The sequence below is a fragment of the Mya arenaria genome, chromosome 8, assembly GCF_026914265.1.
Source record: "Mya arenaria isolate MELC-2E11 chromosome 8, ASM2691426v1".
NCBI classification, from domain to species: Eukaryota; Metazoa; Mollusca; class Bivalvia; order Myida; family Myidae; genus Mya; species Mya arenaria.
Window position 1 is genome coordinate 71,451,893 of NC_069129.1, and position 27,436 is coordinate 71,479,328.

At 36.5% G+C, this 27,436-nt stretch overlaps 2 protein-coding genes across 3 annotated transcripts; both read left to right on the forward strand.

Moving 5' to 3' along the window:
* Positions 1-776: 776 nt before the first annotated feature.
* Positions 777-14,298, forward strand: LOC128242078 (protein BANP-like). 2 transcript variants are annotated; one of them, XM_052959113.1, is made up of 11 exons: positions 777-845; positions 3,775-3,909; positions 4,316-4,395; positions 4,598-4,767; positions 5,538-5,593; positions 6,843-6,932; positions 7,189-7,264; positions 9,641-9,804; positions 10,714-10,943; positions 12,322-12,495; positions 13,378-14,298. In XM_052959113.1, the coding sequence occupies exons 2-11, from the start codon at positions 3,792-3,794 to the stop codon at positions 13,522-13,524; spliced, it is 1,305 nt and encodes a 434-aa protein (XP_052815073.1). In that variant the 5' UTR covers positions 777-845; positions 3,775-3,791; the 3' UTR covers positions 13,525-14,298. The 2 variants fall into 2 exon arrangements, with proteins under 2 accessions (XP_052815073.1, XP_052815074.1); XM_052959114.1 differs by having other exon boundaries at positions 792-911.
* Positions 14,299-17,733: 3,435 nt separating this feature from the next.
* On the forward strand, positions 17,734-23,190 carry LOC128243605 (testis, prostate and placenta-expressed protein-like). The gene is made up of 6 exons (XM_052961477.1): positions 17,734-18,257; positions 20,415-20,476; positions 20,692-20,750; positions 21,190-21,337; positions 21,837-21,901; positions 22,367-23,190. The coding sequence occupies exons 1-6, from the start codon at positions 18,035-18,037 to the stop codon at positions 22,428-22,430; spliced, it is 621 nt and encodes a 206-aa protein (XP_052817437.1). The 5' UTR covers positions 17,734-18,034; the 3' UTR covers positions 22,431-23,190.
* Positions 23,191-27,436: the final 4,246 nt, after the last annotated feature.

Below are 27,436 nucleotides of genomic sequence, written 5' to 3' on the forward strand. Positions count from 1 at the left end.
AAAAGGGTGCAAACGGCGGGGCATTTCCACTCCCTATCATTAAACCAGATTGTAGCATTTTAGCAAACGTTTTTTTGGGGGTGAAGAAACCCCCCCCCCCCCATATTAAAATGTATAAAGAGAATTAGAAAAGTAAGTTGAAATTGCAATTAAAATTGTTAATATGGTAACATCAGGAAAACATGGTGAAACAAATAAAGACGGAAAATAGGTTCATTGTACTACAATTTACAAAGTTTTGCTTTTGTTATTTCTAAAATTACAAACAGTCTTGGTTTTTCATGTTCTGTGTAAGAATGTTTATTGAAAATACCAAATCGCATACGTAACACCTTAATAAAAACTTGCCGACTCCACCCTACCCACAAATAGCTGTATGTCTTCGATATATTTTAATGATATACAATAATAACAGTAAACATTAGTCCTTGTTGTTTAATTTTGATGAATACCATTTATATTCAAAAGTGACATGTTTAATTTTGGAAAAGTAGTTCTTCAAGTTCATATACTTGTATATGTTCACTCCTTAAGTTGCAGTGGAAATATCAAATCGATTTTTTCTCTGTTGTTATTTCACTCATAAAACTCCACATTTCATCGAAAACCATGAAAGAAATGCTGTTAAAGCTTACAGTATAGAATAGCGTATAGAAGCAGAAGCAGAACCAGACGTAAGAGCAACCGGTGAAGGGAACTTACCGCTGCGTGAAATTTAAGGCATTTCATTCTTTGTGGTAAATATACGACGCATGCGCGGTGTTCGTATTCTCGCAGTTTACCGCAGAGGACGCCATTAACGTTTTGCCGAGAATTAACGGGATTTTGTTCAACTACATCAGCGGGTAAATGTCAAAACAGAGAAAAAAAATGACAGTCTTACTATTTTCACCTTATACCGTCGTAAAGAGGTACTAGTTCGCTAATTATGGTTTCATATTATAACTTCAAATGAATGCTGAATCCGGAAGGTCAGATTAAATTCCGCATTCCTTATTGAAATGATGTTCGATAGTGAATGGTTTTGATACAAGGTTTCCACACACTGACAGTCTACACAGAAACTAGTGTGTGCGTGGTAGAAATCGGCCGTCAAGACTACGGGCGTCAGTATCGTTGCCACTGTCCTCGACGGCGACTAGTTCACTGTTTGACATTTTTTGTACTGGTAACCGGTAGTCTAAAATAATAGACGTGTTATACAGGATTCTTCCAATCCCTAACGTCTAAACGGGAATGTGCAAAAAACGGGGGTGTTTTAAAAAATATTGAAATTGTTTTAAGTGAAGTATTTTATGGTTGAAATTGATCATAAAGAGTTATATTCATATTTTACCATGTAAGTGAAATGTTATTTTGCACTAAACAAGCATTTAATGCATTAAAACAAGTTGTTTACCTTTCCAATAAAACGAAAGTTGACTGACACAGACAACAATTATACGAAGGGGAACAACTCGATACAATCGTAATAGCTCGGCCTCCTCCGACAAAGCTTCGAGATAGACCTCGTTATACAATCTTAACAACTCGGCCATGGCCGAAATGTTCCGAGCGATTTAAAACTGTGCCCTAAAGCCTTGCAGGTGCCCTTCATGTATATATCGTTATGTTTTGACAGAATGAAATGAAAAAAAGCCGTCAAACTCATAATTATAAGTTGGATATTTATTTTTTTGTGTACGGAACTAATATAAAATAACATTATCTTGTAATATTTCTTGTTTTTATGATATTTTATAGACGCTATATGCTTTAACCCGGAATCCTGATCGGAACAACTACCCACTTTTGATACTAAACAATTTGTATGTGAAGGATTTGCCATATCAAAAATCTAAAAAAAATCTGTCAACGTACAATTATTTGGACTATGGTAACCGGTACTTTCGGTAAATCCCCAGTTCGGTAAACTGATTATATCGTTAGATTCATCCAGTTGTTTCGGTAAAAAGGATAATTATATACATTTATCAATGACAGCGGTATAAAAATAGGATATTATGGCTAAGTGTGAACAAACAAGGTAATTACATACATGTGATAATTGACAGCATCTGCTCAGTAAATTACAAAAATTCCGCACATTTGCAGGATTGCAATTCATAATCACCATCAGAATATGTGTTCAACAAAATTTCACTCAACAAAATTTCACTCTTTTCGTCAAATAAAACAAATGATAGGGCAAGAAAATAGTTGCAGGGGATAGAATAAAATGTAACAATCTCAAAAAGTAACTTGCACGCAAAAAGAATCGCAAGTTGCTGTCATCAATTTCTTTTTGACCTCAACTTTCCTTAATTTGGATGCTCATATTGAGATAGAGCTATCAGAATACCTACCTGGTTGTGAATAGGGAATTATTTATATCAAATAGTAGGAAGTGACCATTTGATTTGTATCTAGTCTAAAATAATAGACGTGTTGTATGGGATTCTTTCAATCCCTAACGTCTAAATGGGTTGGTGCAAAAACCGGTGGTGTTTTTAAAAATGTTGAAATTGTATTAAGTAAATAATGTTATTGTTGAAATTGATCATAAAGGTTTATATTTATATTTTACCATGTAAGTTAAAAGTTCTTTTGCACAAAACAAGCATTTAATGCATTAAAACACATTGTTTACCTTTCCAATAAAATGAAAGTTGACTGACACAGACAACTATTAATGCCAAGGGGAACAACTCGATCCAATTGTAATAACTCCGACAAGCTTCGGTATAGACCTCGTAAATACAATCTTAACAACTCTGCCATGGCCGAAATGTTTCGATTGTTTTAAAATTGTGCCCGGAAGCCTTGCAGGTGCCCTTCATGTATATATCGTTATGTTTTGACGGAATGAAAGAAGAAAACCCTTCAAACTCATAATTAGAAGTTGGATATTTATTTTTTGTGTACGGAACTAATATAAAATAACATTATCTGGTAATATTTCTTGTTTTTATGATATTTTATAGATGCAATATGCTTTAACCCGGAATCCCTATCGGAATCATTACCCACTTTTGATACTAAACAATTTGTATGTGAAGAATTTGCCATATCAAAAATTTTAAAAAATCCCTAAACGTACAATTATTTGGACTAATTTGTATCTTGCTTCAGTTGGCATGCTTTCGCATTAGTTTTGTTTAACTGAACAAGTGAATTAATGTTGAAAACACAGATTCTGTAGGTGATATGAATGAAATGCTGTCTATACAGCCTACAGGTATGGTATTCGGTATTGGGCATAAGTGGCAGAAGTGCTTTGCTCTAATTGCATTTTGGGTTTAGTCCATAATAACACACTTGTTTCATTGTTTATGTATGACAAGTTAACCTTGCAAAATTAGCTGGAGCACCATCACAGGTGACTGTGATGAAGAAACCTTTTGACCATATACAATTGTTTGGAACACATGTTTAGCTCAAAGAAGCCCTGGGTATCTATGTTGGGGTATACAGGCCCAGATTGTGATAACCTTGGTGTCTGCGTTGTATTGTAAAATCTTGATCTTTGGCCATAGAGATATTCCAATGAAACTTGAAACACATGTTTGCTGAGTCATAAAGCGCTCATTAATAGCAATGTATGTAAATAAATTATTAATGAATTAATTGTCATATTATGCTTCTTGTTCAAATTAAAATTAACAGGTGAACATTGGTGTTCGTTTCATGGCGCTTATGATGAAAACTATGTTACAGAGTATCTGCTTTGTCTGATAGTGGCAATATTGAATTACTTTCCATAATACACACTCATTATGTTTTCTCCAATTGTAGGTACTTGTGTTGTGGGGATGGCATCAGGCAGTGGGATGGTGGGACCAGGTGGGCAGCAGCTGGTCCAGATGGCAGTGACGGGACTAATGGACACCACACCAGAGGACAATCTTGACTCCAGCTCAGACCATGATGGTAAGGGTTGGAGTTATTTTTGTTCTGTTATTGCCTACAATTTTTTTAATGCTGATGCCATATTTGATTTTTTGAAGGAAATGATGAGTCAGTTTATGATGATTTTAACATCAAATGATCATTCAGCTCTTTATTATGGTGCTTCTGATTTTAATGGACTGACTGAGCAACCAATTTGAATGATAAGATAATGTTAAAAAAATAACTACGAAATGTTAAGGAGCCTGTTTGACAGTTGAATACATTGGGAGTGGGGGGGGGGATTTTTTTCTGTAGTTCTACTATATGTGTACATATAGTACACATATAGTTTATAAAATTACCAGACCATGGAGAAGAATTTTCTTGTAAAGTGTAAAACTATTCCTGAAATAAATCTGCATGTACAATGTAGTTTTTATTTCAGAATCCGACAAGTATGAGCCCCAGCTCAAACAGAGAAGAGTTGATGTGGACTTCGATGTTCACGGTGATGCTTCAGTGAAGGTGACTATTGTTAACATTTTAGTGGATGAATGATTGTTTTTAAGCAGAACTGTTGTGCCTGATTGTTATGTGGTAAAAAACCTAAATCCTCCAATTACCATTGCACTAATGTGATAATGGAAAACTTGACAGGCTGTTCCATAATACAAGTGAATAATATCTGGAACGTTTGAAAACAAATAATTTTTTCTCTCCTTTGCAGCAAATCCTGTTCAACATCAACAAGGCAATCTGTATGCGACTGGACAACATAGAATCATGCTTGAATGGGTTATCTAATCGACAGAGAGAGATTGAGCAGAAAGTGGACACCATCTGCAGTATAATGAAGCAGAACAGCGCTGGTGGCCAGAGCAACTCTCTGAAGAAAGGGTATGCACTGTTACTTTCTTTTAACCATTGTTTTGTGATGTAATATATGCTATTTCTTAGAAGCTTGAAATGTTTCAAAGCAGTGCATCATGGGTCTTTTTCAAGGCAACCCACAGGTCTGATATTCCATCCCCACAGGTCTGATTTTCCAACACCATTCGGTCTGATATTTCAACCCCACAGGTCTGATATTCCAACCCCACAGGTCTGATATTCCAACCCCACTGTTCTGATATTCCAACCCCATGGGTCTGATATTCCAACCCCATGGGTCTGATATTCCAACCCCACGGGTCTGATATTCCAACCCCACAGGTCTGATATTCCAACCCCACGGGTCTGATATTCCAACCCCAAAGGTCTGATATTTCAACCCACAGGTCTGATATTCTAACCCCACAGGTCTGATATTCCAACCCAATGGTCTGGAATTCCAACCCCACTGGTCTGATATTCCAACCCCACTGTTCTGATATTCCAATCCTACAGGAATGATATTCCAACCCCACAGGACTGATTTTCCAATCCTACAGGAATGATATTCCAACCCCACTGTTCTGATATTCCAATCCCACAGGAATGATATTCCAACCCCACTGTTCTGATATTCCAATCCCGCAGGAATGATATTCCAACCCCACTGGTCTGATATACCAACCCATGCACAATGGCAAATTGTTTTAAATGGTGCGTATTTCCCAATTTGGCAAGTTACTCCTGGCAATTGCTTTCATGTTACACAGTTTGAATGAGTGTGTTTTTTGTTCCAGAGCATTTGTGGTTGGTCTCCCCCAGCAGAATGGGAAAGGATCTGGGGAAGGATCAGGTATGCTAATGTTCTCTGCCATTGTAGCCCTACATATACATATGATCACTGAAAGATTTAAAGAGTAAAGGTAGTGATTCACATCTGACAGTGGGTATGGGGAGAGTGCAATCAGCTGATATTAACAAAACAACTCCATAACTATTGCCAAATTTAAATACAGGATATGACATGACTGGTCATTCAATGCCGATTGTCATCTAAAAAAATATTTACACCGCAACTTCCTTACTTGAACTGCCTTTTGGCAATTGCGTTTATCAATCGATGAACACAACATCTTCGGATATGTTCTGATCGCATATCTTCGCAAAACAATATACATGAAAAATATTGATCTTGTTGTTGTTTGTATTGTGTCAGCAGGTCCCGTAAAATATAAATCAACATTTTAGAAAGTGTTAATTTTTTAACTTTTAAATGTATTGTTGCCATAAGAGTTAATTTTTTAACTTTTAAATGTATTGTTGCCATAAGAGTTTACATTTTACGTTTAAAAGTGATTTCAAGTGGTTGATCTTTTCCCGCGTTAATGTGACATCCTTTGAAAGAAATTGCTTCGGGTTACAGACGGGTTGTTCTATTAACAGAATGGGTAAGAAAGGGTTACTGGAAGGTTTTCTCAAATGAAATGAAGTATTTTTTAAAACAATTATTGATTGAAATAATGAACTATTGGTGTAAATATAAGTAATGAATTGGTAAATGTTGATGTCATTATCGGGGATATGAAGGACTCCAAACACTTTGACCAGCCCAATTGCATTCATACGCCAATAATGACATCAAGCCTGCAATTCATTCCTTAAATAAGTAGATATAAATGAGCATTGGTGAATTTTTATCACTTTTAGTAAACCAGTTCAATTTATTTTTATACTGAATAACCAAGAATGAGATATTCTATTCATATCATAAATGTTAATATTCATGAGGATATACAGCAATAAAATAATGATTTTGACAAAACCTATGTATGAAGTGTGCACATAGTAAAAGCTATATAAAGTCACGGCATAAACTATTGTACTTTTTGTGTATATATATATATATATATATATATATATATATATATATATATATATATATATATATACAGAAATTACAATGATGCTTTTTCATAATGGCGATGTCATAAATGATATATAACTAAAATACATGTATTATATCTAATATCCCGAAATATAAAACTTGCTTGCCATTCTTGCATTATGTTTTTGTTTACTCTTATATTGGGTCTGCTTTCCAGAGAGCGGTGATGGTAACGGCCCTCTTGGTTCTATAGATAGTATAGCAGGACTTGGACCCAACGTGACCCTCATCACCTTGAACAGCGAAGGTACATGCTACCATTGGTGATATTCTAATTCCAATATCTAAATGAAAAAGGTCCTGTCCCAGATGAATTAATTCTTATTATCTCAGCATTGTTTGTTAATTCCGAAGTAGTACTCGCTGAAATAAAGCAGAAATACAGTTTTCTTAAATATTTAAACTGCTAATGATGATAAAGAAACTTTACCAATGGTGATAGTATATTATGTTGGTGATGTCATTTGAAATTGGTCATTAAATAAGTAATGATGTGTTTGTAGAGGACTATCCATATGGCTCATGGATGGGAGATGAGAATAATGTGGAAATGAGAGTCCGCTGTCCCATCACTCCAAGGTAACAACATAGCCATTCAGCTTGAACTTGTATTATCAGCCATTTTTGAAGATATGAAGAAGAGTATGTAGGTTGTGGCTCGCCTGTTAATTGTTCCATGTTCTGTATAAATGTGTTAAGATTGTGTTCTTACCTTAGGCGTACTTTTCGTTACTGTCAGGTATATCATTTCTCTCCCTGTCCATAAAGGTTTATCACCTCTGTTGTTTTTCTTTTAACCAAAGATTATCCCTATTTGACAATATCCCAGTAAAGGACGTTTGGGGGGGGGGCAAAATATGTTAGAGATACTTATTGCTGTTGTTTGTTAGCAATATAACATAGATAACCTATGACAATTTCGTTTTTATGTTGCTATCATCCATCACAATTTTTTTAATCCCCGCAACAGAGTGGGGAGGGGATTTCAGTTTTTCAGTTTCAGTTTCAAAAAGTGTAAAAAAAATCGGTCCGAAATTTTCTCATTTTTATATATTTTCAGTCCAAAAGTCAGTAAAAATTGTAATACACAAACATTCTTGGGTCTTTCACACATTCAAAATTACCCCCAATAAAAGTGTCCTAGTTACCATCGGACCAATGCGACCAGCTGCTTTTTCCGCTACGCTGAACACTCGATATCAGTTATTAGCAGTAGCTTGCAATAGGTCCAATCACGTGAATTGGTAGGTCACAGAAGACACAATTAAACAAATTATGTGCTTGCAGCTATCCTGATTAAGTGTTAAAATCGGTCCATATTTTCACATGGCAATATGCAATGTCGTCGTCGATCATTACATGATATATCCGTTTGTTGATTTCCAAACTGTTAATTTTATATTGTAATAAATAAGCATAATTTTATATTGTAATAAAGAAGCATTGCTGGTTAAAAACAGTTTTAAAGATAAATGCAATTGTCATTGTTAATCCGCGGAAGCATTAATATTCCGAATTAATTAACCTAATCATATAGGATATCAACAGCGACACGCTTGATTAACTACAGAGTCTGATAGCTGAGTGAGCCGCTTACGTCATTTAAATCCACAGTAATGAAAAATTTGTTGTCGATATCAAACTTATAGCTTGAAGCCCCGGTTATAAATCTAGATATATATTATTATTCAAGATTATCAGTTGAATGTACCCGCTGTAGAAGCATTAAGCAAATAAATCATAATACTGTTTCACTTTTTGTCGTCTGACCGCTTCCCGCCGGCCGCAGTTAATTACGATCGCAGTTAGAAACGCCACAGAACTTGATGAGAATCTCATTTGACTTAAGCTTGTATCAATGACTTCCTTAATCGGCTATGATGGTCCTAGAGCCCTCTTATGATTTGCCACATCGCACATTTTTTTGGGGGGGGGAGGAGGTTCGCCGGGTCCGGACCGATTGATCTTTTAGAAGCTCTGGTACACATGCTTGAGTCCGCGCTATAACTAACTATGCATTGATGGATTACCATTTTACTTGGTACAAATGTTGTCTTCATTGAGACGATGTGCAGTGACCTTGACCTGTGCCATACCTCAATGGTCAAAGTCACATCTGACATTTAAAGGTCATAGTACACATGCTCGTGTCCGCGCTTTTACATTTAGCAGTGTAGACATGTCAATTCTTACTGGATTTATTTACCTTATACATTTCATGTACTTTTAGCAACAATAACTGAATTTGATCCAAGATCTCACACCAATTGCAATTTGTGCCAGTAATCTATTATGAAGTTTCGGGTCCATATTATGACAATGCTAAATAGAGGATAAGATATAAATGTTAATTGAAAGTGTTAAACAAGTTGCACAGAATGATACTTAGCACACTCTCATAACCTTGACATTGATCTTACCTACACTACACACTATATGAATATCAGATATTATCTTTAACAAATATCCTTTTATAATATGTTCATATATCCAAGAATATTTAGGCTGCTGATCAGAAAACTAGTATTTCCTATATTCCCACTCTTGACCAGTGGTTGTGTACAATTTTGGGCAGATTCAACGTACCAGTCAGGTTGCGAGACTTCAATATTCATGTGATGTTGCGGACACCGAAACTAGTTCTTCCAAGGAAACAGACTTAAGAGTGATTTTAAGTTCTCTGCTTTAAACACAATTGAGTTAAACAAAATATAATGGTGACATAGTTAATGGAGTTGAATTCTTCATAAAATGATGTGTTTTTTTACAAAACTGATTATGAAGAACTATTAAAAGCTATCAAAACTATTTAAATACCCGGTACATTTAAATGAGCAGCCTATTGGGCCATATAAAATACATAAGAAAATACCAAAATTATTGCCCCTGCTACATTTTGATACATCTCTCTTCTTTTTTAACAAGAAATATATTGGTTTATCGATAATATTTCAGTGACCTCCTACACATTCACTCCAACTGTCGGACCCCAGAGAAGATGGCCCTCACCCTGCTGGACTACTTGTTTGACCGGGAAACTCAGGCCATGTCAAACCTCTCTGGCCAGGGAAAACACGGCAAGAAACAGTTAGACCCTCTCATGATCTACGGAATCAGATGTAAGGCAAAAGATAACTTACTGAATTATGACTAAAGTAATGTTCATTTTGATTTTTTTTTAAATGCTTTCTGGTTTATTTTACAGTGATTTTTAACTAGGGTAGGTTTAACCTTTAGTTAGGGTTGACATATCTTGACCCAACTTGGTATAAAGGAAGAGTTTGTGGATACCTTTCATGTGATTGCTTTTGGGGTCCATATGGTCAAGGTCACTGTTACTAAAAAAAGAAAAACAGACACAGGCTGAAGTTCTTCTGTCATTTATTGAAAACCTGGTTTCGTCGCATAGCGGAGTTTCTTGTTTTTTATATTTTACTGTTTCAAGCTGTGAAAATATCCGGTTGATATATTTCACTGTTTTGAAATTTTAGCCCTTCCACACGTCCATATCAAACATCAGTGCACACAGGATTTCAATGAGCTCAAATGACATTTTTTTCATATATTATTTCGCCACTTTAGATCCCTTTTATCATATAATAAACAGAAAAAATTGTATGTTTCAGTGTTTGATTAAGTACAAGCTGAGAATAAACATCACCTTGTGAACACCAAAAGTAGATATTTCAATTATAAAATATGGCTTTTGGTGCTCCCTCTGAAAATGACTTGCAATCTTACACTCAAACTGAAATCCTCCATATAGTTAAATTTATCTCAATATCTGACTGATTTTTTTGTTGGCTTTTTAATTACAGTTCCACCATGAAAGAATAAATCTTTCACTTTTTACGAAAGACGTCTGTGCATTGAAACAAGCATTAAGTCACACGTTCTTAAGTTTATTGTTACTTCAGTATTCTGGTAGTTTGAAACAGGTGTGTTTTCATCAGATTTTTAAAACAACAACAACAATTGAATAGTAACTTCAGTATTTTGGTAGTTATTGATTTTCATGGCTTTTTCAGGTCACCTGATAACAAAATTCAACATATCTGAAAATGACTGGCACCGTATAAAACAAAATGTAGACTCCAAATGTCGAACAGCATTCCGGCGTAGACAGCGAGGGATGCCCTTAACTGTGAAGGCTTTTAGGGGCAAGTCTTTCAACAACAGCTACTCTCTAATGGGAGGTGAGATGTTGGGGTCAGATGATGACTCCATGAACCATGAAGATTCCCTACATATAAGTCAGGTATGGAGAACTTGTTAGTATGTTACATGTCATTTTTATCCCCCACCTTGAAAAGGCGAGGGGATATAGTAATGGTAGGCGCAATTCTGTGCGTGTGTGTGTGCGTCAGTCCGTCCCACATACATTTCTTTGCATCTCCTCTTACATTTCTCATGCGATTTCTACCAAACTTTCACAGATTGATGATCATAAAGTGAAGCAGCGCATATTGTCGGGCTTTTGCGTTTCAACCATTTTTGAAAGAGTTATAGCCCTTTGTTTAGTTTACATTTAAAATTGGTTTCTTCGCAACTCCTCTTATGTTTTTCATGCGATTTCTCCCAAACTTACACAGATTGATGATCATAAAGTGAAGCAGCGCATATTGTCGGGCTTTCCTGATTTGACCATTTTTGAAAGAGTAATTGCCCTTTGCTTATTTTACATTTAAAATTGGTTTCTTCGCAACTCCTCTTACGTTTTTCATGCGATTTCTACCAAACTTTCACAGATTGATGATCATAAAGTGAAGCAGGGCGTATTGTTTGGCTTTTGCGATTTGACCAGTTGTGAAAGAGTTATTACCCTTTGTTTATTTTACATTTAAAATTGGTTTCTTCGCAACTCCTCTTACGTTTTTCTTGCGTTTTCTACCAAACTTTCACAGATTGATGACTATATAGTGACGCAGCGCATATTGTCGGGCTTTCGCGATTCGGCCATTTTTGAAAGAGTTATTGCCCTTTTTTTCTTACATTTAAAATTGGTTTCTTCCCAACTCCTCTTACGTTTTTTATGCAATTTCTACCAACTTTCACAGATTGATGACTATATAGTGACGCAGCGCATATTGTTGGGCTTTCGCGATTCGACCATTTTTAAAAGAGTTATTGCCCTTTCTCTATTTTACATTTAAAATTGGTTTCTTCGCAACTCCTCTTACGTTTATGACTATATAGTGACACAGTGCATATTGTCAGGCTTTTGCAATTTGACCTTTTTTGAAAGAGTTATTGCCCTTAATTTTACGCATTTTTTATGTTCCTGAGAAACTACCCTTACCATTGATTGGCTTTCGTTACAAAGAATGTCCCCATGAGGCGGGGGATATAGCTGTCTGTGACCGCTCTTGTAATCTTAAAATTTGAAAACAAGTTCTCGTGAAGTAAATGAAATGTGCTTAGATATTATGTGTGTTTGATAAGCTTCAGTTGTAAGTAAGACTTGTTCCATTTGAATATGTTTGCTGGAAAATGATTCAATTTATGTTTACCAGCTTACTTCGAAATTTACAAATGGGCAACACAATTAAGAAAAATGAATTCTGAAGGAACAGTTTGATTCCAATTCCTATGACATAACAACCATGACATGTAATTACATTGGTTGTTTATTTCAGAACCAGGACGTGTATCTCCAAGGAGACTTGGATGGGACAGGTCTGGTGACGGGGGAGGGGCTCCATGGGGAGGTCCAGATTCTGCACGCCACCCCGGAGCAGATCTCCCAGCTCCAGCATGCACACCACATACAGATCCTCCAGGGAGACCAGGTCATACAAGTGCCTGTACCGGTTAGTCTACCATTGTCTCAGTTTTGTAACTTCAATTGATGCTATAATGGTGAAAAAATGTGTTTTTCTTAGCTGATACTTTTCTAGCTTAAATTGGACCTGTCAGTGGTATTGTAGCTTAAATTGGACCTGTCAGTGGTATTGTATGTACCATAGCTCTTGTTTAGTCTTTTATGAAATGTAATTGTTAATTGGACAGATATTCTTGCTTATTGGATTGCACATCTGTTTTGAGCTATCATGGAACATAATTATCCAGTACTTTTCCAAGGGATGTTGGTCACAGTCAGCACTGGGTTTGGTTAGGGATTGGTGTCTCCTGTTGTGCTCAAAAATAAATTATTTCTTCATTCTTCCACTTTAAAATTCTAAATTATATTTAGACTTAAGCAGTGTTTGATGTTAAAAGGTATTTGCTGGTCCAAGACTCTTTTTGGACTACCTAATTTTGCATAAATGATCCCATTATACAAAAATTGTATAACTATATAACTATCTGAAAGCTCTTGCCTTTGCTTGTTTCGAAAATATACTAGGTTATCCCTTTGCACAGACTGGTGTAATAAAAAATAAAAATAGTCCCTATTACTGCCCAAACTCCATGCAGCAGCTGCTTTTCTTTGGCATGGCTTGCCTCACACATAGCTGTAAACATCCTGACACCCTTCAATTATTGTGACATGTCTAGTGATGCACATGTCACGGCAATTAAAGGTGTCTGTGTGGGAACTCATCTTTTTAAGGAATATCGGCAACGAGCCAAACATTGGCCTTGGGGAAATACTGAATTTATCATTGAATATCAAATTATTAATTAATATTAATATTTATCCTACTGTTTGTGAAAGAGATGGCATTTATTTGATTTCATCCATCTTACAGTCGAACATCCAGTCATTGTCTGCGTCTGACCTACCAGAGGGTCTTCAAGTGGCTGTATCGGCTGTGTCTCTCCCCGGAATCATGTCTGAGACCTCCCCCATCATTCAACTAGCAGACACCCACAACACAAGCCATGCTGACTCATGACATACGGCACACCTAGGATTCTAGGGATTTATAAGACTTAGTGACAAACACTTTGGTTTTGAAGTGACTGGCCAGCAGTGGTAAAGTGCTCGCAACCAATTGGATTTTATGTTTCAAGACCCTCCAGGGGTTCTGTGTATTGAGGCCCACATAGGATTACCTACATGTTTTGAGGCCAACCAGTGGTTTCGTGGATTGAGGCCCACATGGTGTTACCTACATGTTTTGAGGCCCACCAGGGGTTTCATGGATTGAGGCCCACTAAGGGTTCTATGTTTTGATCCAACCAGGGGTAAAAAAAATTGTTGCCCATCAAAATGGGTATGAGGAGGAAATAAATGTTGAGTGTGATACCAAACAATAGATTTGCCAGATCCAAAGTTTTACAAGATTGTCATTGATATTTTTGTGAAATAACTAAATAGAAGCCTTTAACCAAGTCAACAAAATGTTGGCCTTTAAGTAACTGTTCTAAACGCGTGATACTTTGAAAAGATAATGTCATTGTATTTCTGCAGATTTTTCTCTGTTCTCAACTTGAGAAAGTCAACATTAAGACACGTTACAGTGTTTAAATATGTAGGATGTCTGTAAGAAATGCATGGTTTTGATAATCAGATTGTGATACATTATTTCACACTATTTAATTGATTATTATTTTATGTCAGAGAGAATAAATGTTGCCTGACAGGTTTTACTGTTAGATATGAAATTCTATTGTATGTTTTTTTGTGATTTATAGAGATTTATTAGTGAAATAAAAATGAAATTCCATTGTTCCAAACTGTCAAATAACTACCAAATACAACATCTGAAATAAACTTCTCTTAAAGGTCCTTGATATTCATAATGTGAGCAGATAAAATGAAATTTACAGTGTTATGCCAAGGACGCGCCCTTGCGCCATTGGCGCAGAAAAAATCAGGATGGCGCAACGAAATACCTGTAGACGGGCCGATTGGCGCGCCCGTTTTTTTTAAAGCCGTTTTGACTAAATCAAATTTTTAAAGAGCCGTTTTGACTTAATTGATTTCTTTTCCAGAAGTTTTACAACACAGCATTCATACGATAAAACAACGATTTTCATCGGTCCGTATACGTGTAACTATCCAACCGTGAGGGGTAGTATATTTTTTATACCAAATTCAAAGAAAACAACTCAAATTACAGGGGGGAGATATAAACAAATTCAATTTCAATGAGGCCATGGTGCATTAGAGGAATGCAAAACAGAGGAAAATGTTCCTGGGTGGGGAGGGTTATAATTTAGGGATGTGATTTGTTCGCGGAATTACGCGGATCTAATGGCCCCAAGGACCCCCCCCCCCCCCCCCAAAAAAAAAAAATTTTTTTTTTTTTTTTTTTTAGCTGATTTAAAAAGATGCTTTTGAGCCAGATTTTCTTCTACGGCAGTGTGCTTTTGACCCCAAAAGTGCCCCTCAATCAATCAGTCAATCACATTCCTGATTAAAGCATAATAACACAGTGACATGTGAAACTGTTCATTAACGTATATCATTGTGTCTCAATTGTGCCATGTTTATAGTTTTTTTCTAAATGTTAAATTGATCTGTCCAATATTTGAGAATACTGATGTCATGTGGATGTTATACCATGTATATATTGGGTAAATAAAACACTTCCATTTGAAAGTTTTCATTTTTCCCCTGGAAAAGGTCATGGCCTTTCACTTTTGAAAATGGCCCCTAATTTTCATGACTGCTGGGCCATTTGGCCCCATCTTTTTCAATCCTTGGCAGAACACTGAATTTATGTTTACTTTTTATGTTTATACCCTTTTCCAAAGAGAGGGCATATAGATTTGCAAATGTCGACCGCCCGGTAGACTATCTTTTGTCCAACAATACCTGAAAATAGTTTTATTCAGGAACATTAAACTTGATAGGAAGGTTGTCATAAACCAGTGAGTGACTTCTACTGATTTTGGTGCTAGTGGTCATGTGAATATTTTTTGCTCAATAACTTAAGAACAATTCAGCTTTAGTAGACGATCTCATTTTTTAGGTAGAAGGTGAAAGGTCAAGGTCACAGTTAATATTTGCTCTGTACAGTATCTTAACCTAGTGCTTAAAAATTAGTAGTAGGTACCCAAGACTGTGTTAGATAACCCAACAGTTTTGGGGCTAGTAGATCAAAGGTCAACGGTGTAAAGGAAACTGTCTGCATAAAAACTTAAGAACAGTTTGACCTAAGACCACAAAACTTTAATAGGAGCTTTTCCATGACCAGTAGATAACTCGTATTCTAATCTGTGTCATAAGCCATCGGTCAAACTTATGCTTACTGCCAATGTGGTTATGACAAGCAGCATTAACTTGACCTAGGACTGCAACTTCACGGTAAAAGCAGGTTCTTGTTTCTTGGGTCAAAGGTCACGGTCATCTAAAAAAAAAAGAGCATTTATTTCTGACAATGCAGCTGTTAATTACTGAATGATCGTTGTTAGTTACTGAACATTAGCTGTGTGTACTTTACTGTGCCATATTGCACAACAAATAAAACTAGCATATGATTGAGATGTTAATGACTTGATTTAGTTCATTGTTTATATATGTACATACTTCATAAAAGGAATGGGTTTTCAAAAACAAACATAATTTTGATAACTAAATTTGTTATAAATTCATCTACTGTTTGACCGTGTTATTAAAATAATCATCATATATTATCAGTGCTCCAGCTAGGCCTAAATAGCAGGATGGGTCACCTCACTGCCCTTTTCCAACACCCTGCTGCCTTTTACTGCACCCTGCTGTGTCCTTTTTTGATAGAGTTATTATTCAGATATAAGTTCTAATTATTAAATGTATTAAAATAATAAATATAAATTATTTTGAAACTAAAGTAAAACTAACGGCTAATGTATCCATAACAAACTATTAGTATAGATTTTACAACACCTACACAATAAGAATTAAACCTAAGCTTTATCAAGTGCCAAATTAAGGCTCGTTCTATGCGCATCAAATGTGCCCTTTTCCACCTAGCACTGCTCTTCAAATCCTGGCGTGAGCACTGTTATAAGATCGCTCAATTTGCATAAAAGAAATGAGTACAGCTTATGGAAATTGTTCTCAAGGTACCGCTAAATTTATATAGTACCAATATTCTATCTTGACATCAATTTTGCTGCTGCATTTATTATTTCAAACCTTACTAATAACTGGTAAAATAAGCTAAATTTATATAATCTCTCTCTCTGTATATAGTATAGTTTAATCAATTTATAATTACTAGTATCAGATGGGTTTGGTGTACTTGTTGAACTCATTTGGAGAATAACAGGCATACGGCGGAAGAGCCTTAAAACGCGAAACTATATATCCGGAGTACATGCCCCTTCATGAAAGCAACAAACGAGAGTTGCATTCCGCTTGAGGAGCTCTCTTAGTTAACAAAGTGACACTCTTATTCAAAATCAAAGCATGAACTCATGTATAACAAACATCAATATTGACTGAAAGCTTCTAACAACTTACTAAATAATGCAAATGGAAAATATTAAGTACTGATCACAAGGTTTTATCCGTGTATTTTATAGCAGAAAGCGCAATAATATTAAATGATTGGTGAATACTAAAAGATTTACTGTGATCTACTTTAGTCTCATAAGGTAAAAATACCGTGTTTTATGCTCATTTCTTTCAAATTAAGAGCCATTGTTTTCGACATTTATTCATCCTTTTGCGGAATATTAAAACAATATTATTAAATGTGGTAAATTTTATTTGGGAGAAAGCGTGCATCTTTAAGTATAATGTGATCGCCTGATTTATATGTATTCCAAATGTTGACGGATATTGTCTCGCTATTTAGCTAGGTCCAATGGTGTCTACCCGCTTGGTGAGGGTCGCGGGTTCGATCCTCAACGTTTGTGCAGTCTGTCACAAACGCCTCAAGAAACAGGTCGTACGGAGAATTGTTCGTGACAGCTAGATAATCTAGCCAAAAGTATTTCAAGTATTACCAACAATTTATACATATGGCCGCGGATTAAAGATTTTAAAATGATTTTGTGTCAAAAAATATCATGTTTTAACTACAATAACCCATTCGATACCATTCAATAAAGTGACAATGGCTAATCCAATATCCGATAGTGAACATATCACAAAAGACAAATGACCCAACCAAATAAAAGATCTTCTGTCAGTCAATGGATAAACGAGGAATTAATTATTAATGCGCGCGACGTCAAAGAACAATAAGTCGAACAGACGATAAAGTACGAGTTATTCCGAACGTTCTCACTTCTGACCGTTGCTAAGGACGACGTCGTGGTGGAGGTTCAGACAGTCGTGTAGTTTAAGATAGCGCCGTTGGTCTTTAAATCGGCGAGTGTATATCAACTTACCTGTGATATTGATTGTAAAAAAAAATCGCTATTATACTTAATCAAAGTCTGACGACTGGATAACATTGTGATACTGGAGATTTATAATATTTTTTCATCAAAAACGTACAGCGAAAACAAACTGAATCCGCAAACATGACGACTGTTGGAGTTGACCCAGTGAAGATCGAGCGAGTGAACCCGATGAATATTCCCAGCTACTCGTACCAGTATCCGTCCTTCCAGCGCGTGCAGCTGGCGGCCGTGAAGGAAGGACTGTTCCACCCGCGGATCCCCTCCTTCCGCCGGATGGATATGGACACGGCCGGTCACAAGCTGCCGGACGAGCATTGTCGCACTACCACCATGTGTGGACCAGGTACGAGGCCACATGTAACCCTCACTTCTGTTCTAGTTCATTGGTGACCCGGTTGTGGATTCAGCCTATGCTACCCAGGTTCAAACCCCGATACTAATTCGTACTCTGTATAAACAGTACAGCCTAGATATGACTATATAATCCCCAATGCCTGAAGTCGTGGATTGTACCACTTGTTGTCGTTTTTAATAAATATAATACGCGTTTATTTCAAATATTATCATTGTTACCTCTTTTTCTGAATATACCCAACTATTTAATGGTTCAGCATGTACTGCCTGTGAAACCGTCGTTCTTTTTTAATTAAATGCTACTTTTTGTAATCAAATTCATCAAGAATGATCAGTTTACCATATAAAATATTTAAGTCAGTCTGTCTGTGTTATTAACTTATTAGCGTTGATGTATAAGTCATTTATAAGTAGCTATTATGTTTACTACTGAATGCCACTAAGTTTATGATACTTGCCTAACCGCTCTTGGCAACCTTATATGTCAGACTTACGGTAGAACAACTACTCTGAAATAAATAATGAATGCATATATAACTTAATACTAGTATTGTAATCTAATGAATGCTTATTAGTTCTCCAATTACCAGTATTATATTACAGTTTTCACATATCTTATGTAGTTAGCCAGGTGTAGAATGAGGAAAAATGCTCTTTAAAGGTGATAAATATAAATCTACATTGTAAGTGGTGCAAACACTTGAAATCTCAAGCAGATATCTCAGCTTTGCTTGTGAAGTACATTTAGTTTTAAATGGTAAGGCGCTTTGTTTTGATAATCCGATTGAAGATTATCTGCTTTGTACATTCAGAGCTCTAATCAATACTTACAGAACGTGAAAAGCTAACAAAGATTGTTTAAACAGCTCTTTACCCGCTCGATTTGTGATCAATATATACTTTTAGAAAGGCTTAAAATGATCAAATACTAGATCTGTCGTATGGTTTATATACATATTTTTGATGTATTGATTTTCAAACCTAACAATGAAACCACTGAAATTCAAATTAAATGTATTGTTAATCATGTTTTATAACAAACCATTTGAATAGAAACTTTCCTTCAACGACATGTGAAAGCATTGTTAAAACTTTTAAAAAAGAAAGCATTCTGGTATAAACATGCCATTTTGCAAGTACGTATATCAATACATGTTGCCTAAGGTTTGCTTCATGGGCCATGTCGCTCCCTCTTGGCTTTCGAAAGGAGCCATTACATGTCGCGTGTAATATAAAAATGAATGTATACAAAATGATGTTAAATACTATGAGTCAGTGAATCAACCACCAGGGCCCGTATTCACTCATGTCTTGGGTCTAAGTTTGAGGCTCAGACTCAGAAAAGCAAAATGATAAGGTAATTGTACGACCTTTTGAAGTTACGATTTACAATTTCTCGGGGGGGGAACCCGGTTGCTAAAATCATCCAATTTACTTTTTATTTCAATAAAAAAACAGGTATAAAAATACGCCCAAAATACATCATTTCGGAGAAGAAACTTAAACCAAATAAATTATGGTGCGGAGGATGGGGCGAAAGTCAAAAGCTTACGCTCATAAGTTACGCCCCCTTTATTTACACCTCAACTTCCATTCTTTAAATGAACTGCCTTTCGGCAATTGCGTTTATCTATCGATGAACGCAACATCTTCGGATATGGTCGGATCGCAATTCATCGCATAACAATATACATGAAAACTATTGATCTTGTTATTGTTTGTATTGTGTCAGCAGGTCCCGTAAAATATCAATCAACATTTTTGAAATTGTTTATTTATTATATTTTAAATGTATTGTTGCCATAGGTGTTTCAATTTTACGTTTAAAAGTGATTTCAAGTGGTTGATCTTTTCCCGCGTTATTGTGACGTCATTTGAAAAAAATGTTTCCGGTTACAGTTGGGTCGTTCTTTTACATAATGCATTAAAAAGGATTACTGAAAGGTTTTCATAAATGAAATGAAGTATTTTTTAACAATTTTTGAATGAAATAATGAACTATTGGTGTAAATATAAGTAATGAAGTGCGGGGTTGATGCCATTATCGGGGTATGAACGCAATTGAGCTGGTCAAAGTGTGTGGAGTCCGAAGGACTTTCATTACGATCATGGCCACGGAAATGAGCAGACTCTTGTATTTTTTCAGAGGACTTCAACAGAGCCACATCGACCCTCTTTGAGCCCCCAAAACGACGGATGTCCGCACTAGTAAGTCTTATTTTGCAGTATGAATATACATGTACCAGGAAAATAACTAGGAGATGGTATAATTTGCAGTGCATATGTTGCAGTAAAGTCCGCATGGAAACCTTTATTTTTTGTTTCGATTTTTAATAACACCTAATGATATGCTACATTGCTCGATTGTTAGCCGATCCATTTACCCCGTTTACGTAAAACTAACTAAATATTGTGAATTTCAGGCAATCACAAACACAGGAAAACAAATACACAGACAATACACTACGCCGGACGAACTCAAGTGAGTTGATCGATTTGATTCATATTAAAGTAGTATGTCGGTTATGACTACTTCAGGCATCACCAATGTTTTGCCTGACCGGGGTGGGGCGGGCGTGGCATATAAGGATCTTGAGACAGGTGGCGATCTAAGTCGTAAAGTTATTAAAGGATCTTAGTCCGAACTTCTTAACAATCTTAAATTAGAATAAAATAGACATCACAGATGGCAAAATTTTTATTTTTCATTTCCCAAACTCCGTGTTTTACTTTGTTGCTGGCAAAAAATCAGGTCACAGACAAATAGCGACACAACTAACTTAAAGCACTATATACTTCACTTTACGACTTCTATAGCCCTGGACAATAGAACCAGTAGTTTATCTGAACAAACAAGGACACATAAGGCCGCTTTACTGACTATGTGCGTCATCATGTATCCACTCCTTTATCGTTTGTAGGCGCTCACGGACGGAGTGGTCCAACTTCCTCAATAGATCACCGGAACGATTCAACATCAAACTGCCGGACATGCCGACGGAAAAGGACCAGCGTTTCGTCGGATACGCTGTCAGATACCTCAGACCGGAAGTAACCAAGTCATGGAGCGTAAGTGTGCTTTTTAGTTTGATTTAAAGGCCTTAATGCGATATATAGTTTTATATATGCATCGACGCTGGTCGAAACTTCCGCACAAAGAATTTTTATAGAACAAAATTCGGCTCCAGCGAAAAACGTTCGAAATTCATGGAAACGGTACTGTCGTTAAAATGTTTAAAAACGAAATAAAATCATCTGATGCATTCCATTGAAAAAAAAACGAGATGAGAATCGAAATATCAGTTGATTTGACATGATGTTTGTTGACCGTATTTTTTCCAAAGCTGTATTGAGGACATGCATTTGTGCAGCCCGTTAAAAGTGCGTTTCGACGTTTTCCAAAAGTGTGATTATGAATATTTGTATCAAACATAGGCTTATAAAACTGTTTCGATAACAACATAGATAATATCATAAACTGCCCTAGGATATGCATAAACTAGTTTATTTAGCATGATGAAATTAACGTTTCTATTCCACAATGTGTAACCTCTGCCCTCCCCTACAGTACACTCTGCAACAAGAGCCAACCCTGGACCAGTACGGACAGAGACCTATGCCCGCTAATGTATTGTAAGTAGCAGAAATGTACTGAACATATGAAGAATATAAACAACATTTCGGTGTTGTTTTTTAAAATTCAAATAACACTTTTAATCGGAAGTTTTGTCGTACTATGCCGTAGACATTTTGTTTTTGGGATAACTATCTATGACGTCATTTCCGCAATGTCGTTTCATTTGTCAAAAAGTGGACTTGGCCCTCTTTTGATACAACTAAGTAGTTTTCTAACTAGGAATTGAGTATTTCATGGTTTTGAGAAAATCGTGTTTGGAGTTTTAGATAGAACCTTTTCGTTTATAAACAAAAATGGAAAAAGGGATAACATCTCTTGAGTAATGATTTTTTTAAATGTTAAATAAAAATTATTGTAAATACTATTTGCGTTTGTCTATCGTTCGATAGATAGAAGGAGACTTGTGTTCAGTATGATCTGTATTGTGTTTTTGCTCACAATGATTTGCGTATCTTCCACAGCGCTCGTTACCGCGACACCTACCCCCAGTACAGCCGGAACATCGCCACAGAGGCCTGGCGATAACATCCTACCACATGAACACACACTCCAAACTTGGGAATATAACTTACAATTATGTACTCGACCTGAAAATTGCAGAGATTTAAGACAAAAATAATAAATAGGTTTGGTATTTATTTATAAAAGATAAAAGTTAAAAAATTAACAGTCAAAGAACATTGAATAAAATGTTTTATATAAAGAAACTTGTGTATATTTTGTGGAAAGAGGTGAAGAATATAAAACAATAGTTCATTAGCACTATACATACACAGACACCTATACACCCGATAGTAATACATACAACAAGGGTATCGTATAAGCGTAAGATTCATACACTGTTAAATTACACATTTGAAAGTATGTCAGGGTAGACGCAACTATATATATGGTCATACAATATATTAATTTTTAGTTTATTTTGCATTTTATGATAATGTAACCATGTTTCTTAGCTTCTATTACATGGGCCAAGGATCGTTGTGCGGTTTTTTAGTGCCCAGTATTATTAAGAATTTAAGTATTAGAATTGTCAACAAAGAGCGTCCATTTATTTGTTTAGTGTACATATCAACCATGCGTATATATACTTGTCCTGTTTTACCCTTTGTGATCATGTTATATATATAGATGCACATTCATCAGTATTAATATATTCAGTATTTTATACCGCGCTGTCCTAGACAATCGGTATTGTCAGTTTTTTTCTTCTTGTTGAAAACTATTCGTCTCTTATATTTTTTTTTGTTTTAAAGTTTTCCTAAATAAAATGTTGAATTTCCAATTGTTTGTTCTCATGTTCTATCTGCAGACTGATGACACACTAAGTGAATCCACCCATTTTGGGTCGTTTCTTTAATGCAATTTTGATTGCGCGATATATACAATGCATGATCGTACAAACATTTTACACGGATGAGTTCTGTACAACACACCTACAGGTATTATTATTCAATATATCTAAGGCGAAGCTAGAAAAATTGTTGCCCCCGGTTCCTGACCGACTCTTGTTGTCTTGTTTGCATCCGACCCTGGTCGGACATATTTTGTCCGACTTTTTTGTGTATATATGTTGGGTATGTTATTGCACCGGACACAATATCTTTTTTCGCACAGAAAGATTAACTTTTTCCAAAGACAAATGTATGTATTTACGAGTAATATGAAAAGAACCAAATACGTGATACAAAACTTTCGTATTAGATAAAGGAAGGGTATTAGTAATATCAAGTTTGTTAATGCTATTGTTCTAAATTACAAATATGAATGGGATGATTCCAATTTAATAATGTTATTCATAGAGATATCCTTGTGAGTGTGAACCGTCATCCACGTGGAGCATCTCAAGGATGGTTGTGGTCATGGAAACGCCAAACCTGAAACAACATACTTAATATAGCAACTACACCTTCACACTTCATACATGATAAGATAAGGTAATGCCATTTGTAAACGTCACATGAAACAATGACAATGCATGTGAAATGAAATGGACAGTCAGTTGTGACGTTTTGTATCGGATGCAAGTAACCCCTCGCGCGCGCAAACAGGAAATGTTTGATATTTACATTTTGTATACATATATGACTCACCTGTGACAGGTTGTATCCATTCTTTGGATAAGACATCATGACAAAGACGCCCAGGATGGAAACGCTACAGTTATGCACCCAGGAACTGTTTTGTATACTCATAATCTAACCTATATGGGATGTTATGTATATATATTACCTACGGTAGGATTATGGTTACGAGGAAGCTGGAGTAGAATCCATACAGCCTCCCGGTACATTTACGACATATACCCACCTGTCACGTTTTGTATCCACTTCCTGTTTAAGAGTATGCAATTGTGGAACCTTTGGCTGAATCCATACAGCCCTCCGAGGGCTGTCCAAATAAAATCGTAGACTGTCTATAAATAGTTTATTAGACGTCTCGTCAGAAAAATACGCTGCATGCTAACTGACCGATGTATAAGAATTAAGCATATGAACACAATTAAATCGAATCTCTTAATCAATAAAGTTTTTATTCGTTGTTTTCAAAACACGGGTATAAGTTACCGGCGCAGCTTTAAAACGCAACGGATAATAATCAATGCATGTTGATTGAAGTGTTCTTTTCGTATATTTACGCCAATTTTTTCCAGGAAAACGTCATAATAATTCATGCAAAAGTGACGTTATTATGACGTAATCACGTTTTATTTCAAACCGTTGACGTCATTTTTCGCAACGATACGCACGAAACTATTACACGACAGCAACTCATGTAAAGCAGAAAAAGGCGACGTTAGACGAAAACGCGGAGCGCAGGACAGCTATACAATTCTGTGGACAATAAGGAATGACGTCTATCAACACGTTTCGGCAAATGAAATCTACAGAACGATACAAGCATGTTTCCAGAGCACTTTTGTATAAATGACATCGTAGATATAATGAAGGTTATACGGATAGTGCACCATGTGGGCGGGCGCTGTGTAAGGATGACAGACCAGTGAAAGCTGTACATAAAGTCAGCTTTGCAAAAGACGACGTACGCTTCGAGAAGTGGCAGAGATGACCGGTCTAAGCATATCTATAGCACAAAGCATTCTTACATCGTACTTGATGATGTCACAAGTGAGCGCGAGATGGTTTTCGAGACTTCATACCGTGGAAGAGAAATGTCTTGTAGATTTTTATTTCATTTTATTTTTCAATATATCTTCGGCATATAATCATTTGTCACGTATGGATTTCCTTTCTCCGTGGTAGAGTACGCTATTGCGGACGCTATACTAGCCCTACAGTACACGGCATATAATCACTTGTCACGTACAACTCTACCGCTTCACCTGTACTCACCTGGCACGTTTTGTATCCATTTCCTTGGGAAGAGCATGCTTACGAAGACGCTGGGGTTTAATCCATACAGTCGTACCGCTACATACTGGTCATTTACCCACCTGCCACACTTTTGTTTCCGTTCCCTTCGGAAGGGGATGCTTAAAAAGACGCTATGGTTGACCCAATATACCCCTACCGCTACATAGTGGCCATGTACTATTGATTTCGTTCCCTAGTGAATAAATAATAATGTTAAATAATTTAGGAGTTGACCACTGTATTCCTACTGCTACATACTGGCTACGTACCCACCTGTCTCGTTTTGTATCCATTGTCTGTTGAAAGGGACGCGTAAAAAGACGCTGGGGTTGAACCAAATGCACCCCTTCGTGTACAAATTGGTCATGTTCTCACTCGTCACGTTTTGTATCCGTTCCCTAATGAAGAAGACTCTTTAAAAGACCTAGAAATGTTGTCCCAATGCACTTCTACCGGTACATACCTGTCACGCTCTGTATCCATTGTCTGTGGTAGGAGACGCTGACGAGGACGCTGGGGTTGAATTGGTTACACCCTTCTAGGCCCCAGCTCGCAACCCCGAACTGTCGGAACACACCTATAGTCGAATATATATTCGTGAAAGGGGTTTGCTTCAGTAATTTGACTTCTTGTTAACTTTCCCTGAGAAGTTATCATAATCGGTGCACCTGTTCTAGTATGTATAGATTGTACCTCAATCTACGTCCAAACGCTGTGCGCTAAATCGCTATTGTACCTCTACGATTATATTTGTTTGAACCATTTTGCACTCTAGAGATATCAACTGTGTTAAAATACTGTCACCTTACCTCTGTCATATCATACCTGTTTTAGATTTGCATACAAGTGGTCCACCGCTATCCCCCTATAAGAAAAAAACATAATTTCTGAAGTGATGTTACGTTTTTGAGAAAACGTCTTCGATTTGGATTGACATTGAAATGCATTTGTAAACATTCTGATAAAACTAATGTGTATGTTATTATTTAATAGCCGAAGCAGCCTGGTGATATATATTGCAACATTTCGTATCTTAAACAGCCTGGTAGTTCCAATATGTTTGTCATTACATCTAAAACAGCCTGTTATTTTTAATATGTGTGTCAATATTCGTAGCTGACAGAACCCTTAGTCAATGTATCTTAGATAAATATCCTGATTGTGAATGTAAATGCATCCTGGAACCCTAACCGAGCAGATGGGTGATAAGGGCTCCCTGTGGTCCACACAAATGGCGTCATCAGCCACGTGGTCAATAGTGGCGGTGAGAGTCTGGAAGATCTCTTCACACACGGAGCGGGGGACCAGCCCCACCCGAGCCTCTGACAGGGGGATGTTGGTTATCTTATCTGTGAAATAACAGGCCAGATATGATTGCAGTGATGGGTTTCACCCTTATTCATCAACGTATTGTGTTAAATATCAGACTCAGACTCAGAAAAGCTTACTTGTAAATGTATTGAAACAAAAGTTCTACCATTCAGTTGAAGAACCTTTTTTCTTGCATACCGGACGTGTGTTTCCGGTCATGTGACCAGTGATGGAAAACCCCGTCTTACACCCCCCCCCCCCATGTAAGATGAGTCACGCGCAAGAACGCGCCACTTCTGATTTCTTTTATTGTATGATTTATGAAAAGTAAATTATGCCATTTCAATAGAGCGCAATCAAATATATAAGTATGCAAGACTTGATTAAAATTGACAATAAATCGGCAAGCCTCGTTATCGGCTTACGCGCGTGCCCTCGGGTCGGATTTTTCCTACCCGTACCGGAAGCACACGATATATACTTATAGTACACGTAACTTGTGACCTGTACATCAATTGTAACCAATGTCGCACTTCAAACAGAATTGTGTATTGAGCATAAAACTCAGCCTAAAGACGTTAGTAAATATGGGCCCTCGCGGACCTTGAAGAGAAACAGCCTCATTTTTAGCTGTTCTCCCTCGGCATATCTACATTTACATGCATGCATTATGGGGTATGTTGCTCCTTTTGCGTACTCAAATATTACAAAATTGAAGTGAATTGTGCACGTCCAAATAAACGTTCAAAGTAGAGGTACAATTTTATAGCTTATTACAAATGCATAAATGCACCAATGATATGTACAATAGCAAAGCATACGCACACACGTACGCCTTGTCACATA

Bases quoted from the DNA above. Each gene is read 5' to 3' on its own strand.
- LOC128242078 (XM_052959113.1), top strand. From the start codon at position 3,792: ATGGCATCAGGCAGTGGGATGGTGGGACCAGGTGGGCAGCAGCTGGTC. The intron at 4,768-5,537 runs GTATGCACTGTT...TTTTTGTTCCAG, and splicing joins AGCAACTCTCTGAAGAAAGG to AGCATTTGTGGTTGGTCTCC. The intron at 5,594-6,842 runs GTATGCTAATGT...TCTGCTTTCCAG, and splicing joins AGGATCTGGGGAAGGATCAG to AGAGCGGTGATGGTAACGGC.
- LOC128243605 (XM_052961477.1), top strand. From the start codon at position 18,035: ATGACGACTGTTGGAGTTGACCCAGTGAAGATCGAGCGAGTGAACCCG. The intron at 18,258-20,414 runs GTACGAGGCCAC...GTATTTTTTCAG, and splicing joins TACCACCATGTGTGGACCAG to AGGACTTCAACAGAGCCACA. The intron at 21,338-21,836 runs GTAAGTGTGCTT...CCTCCCCTACAG, and splicing joins AAGTAACCAAGTCATGGAGC to TACACTCTGCAACAAGAGCC.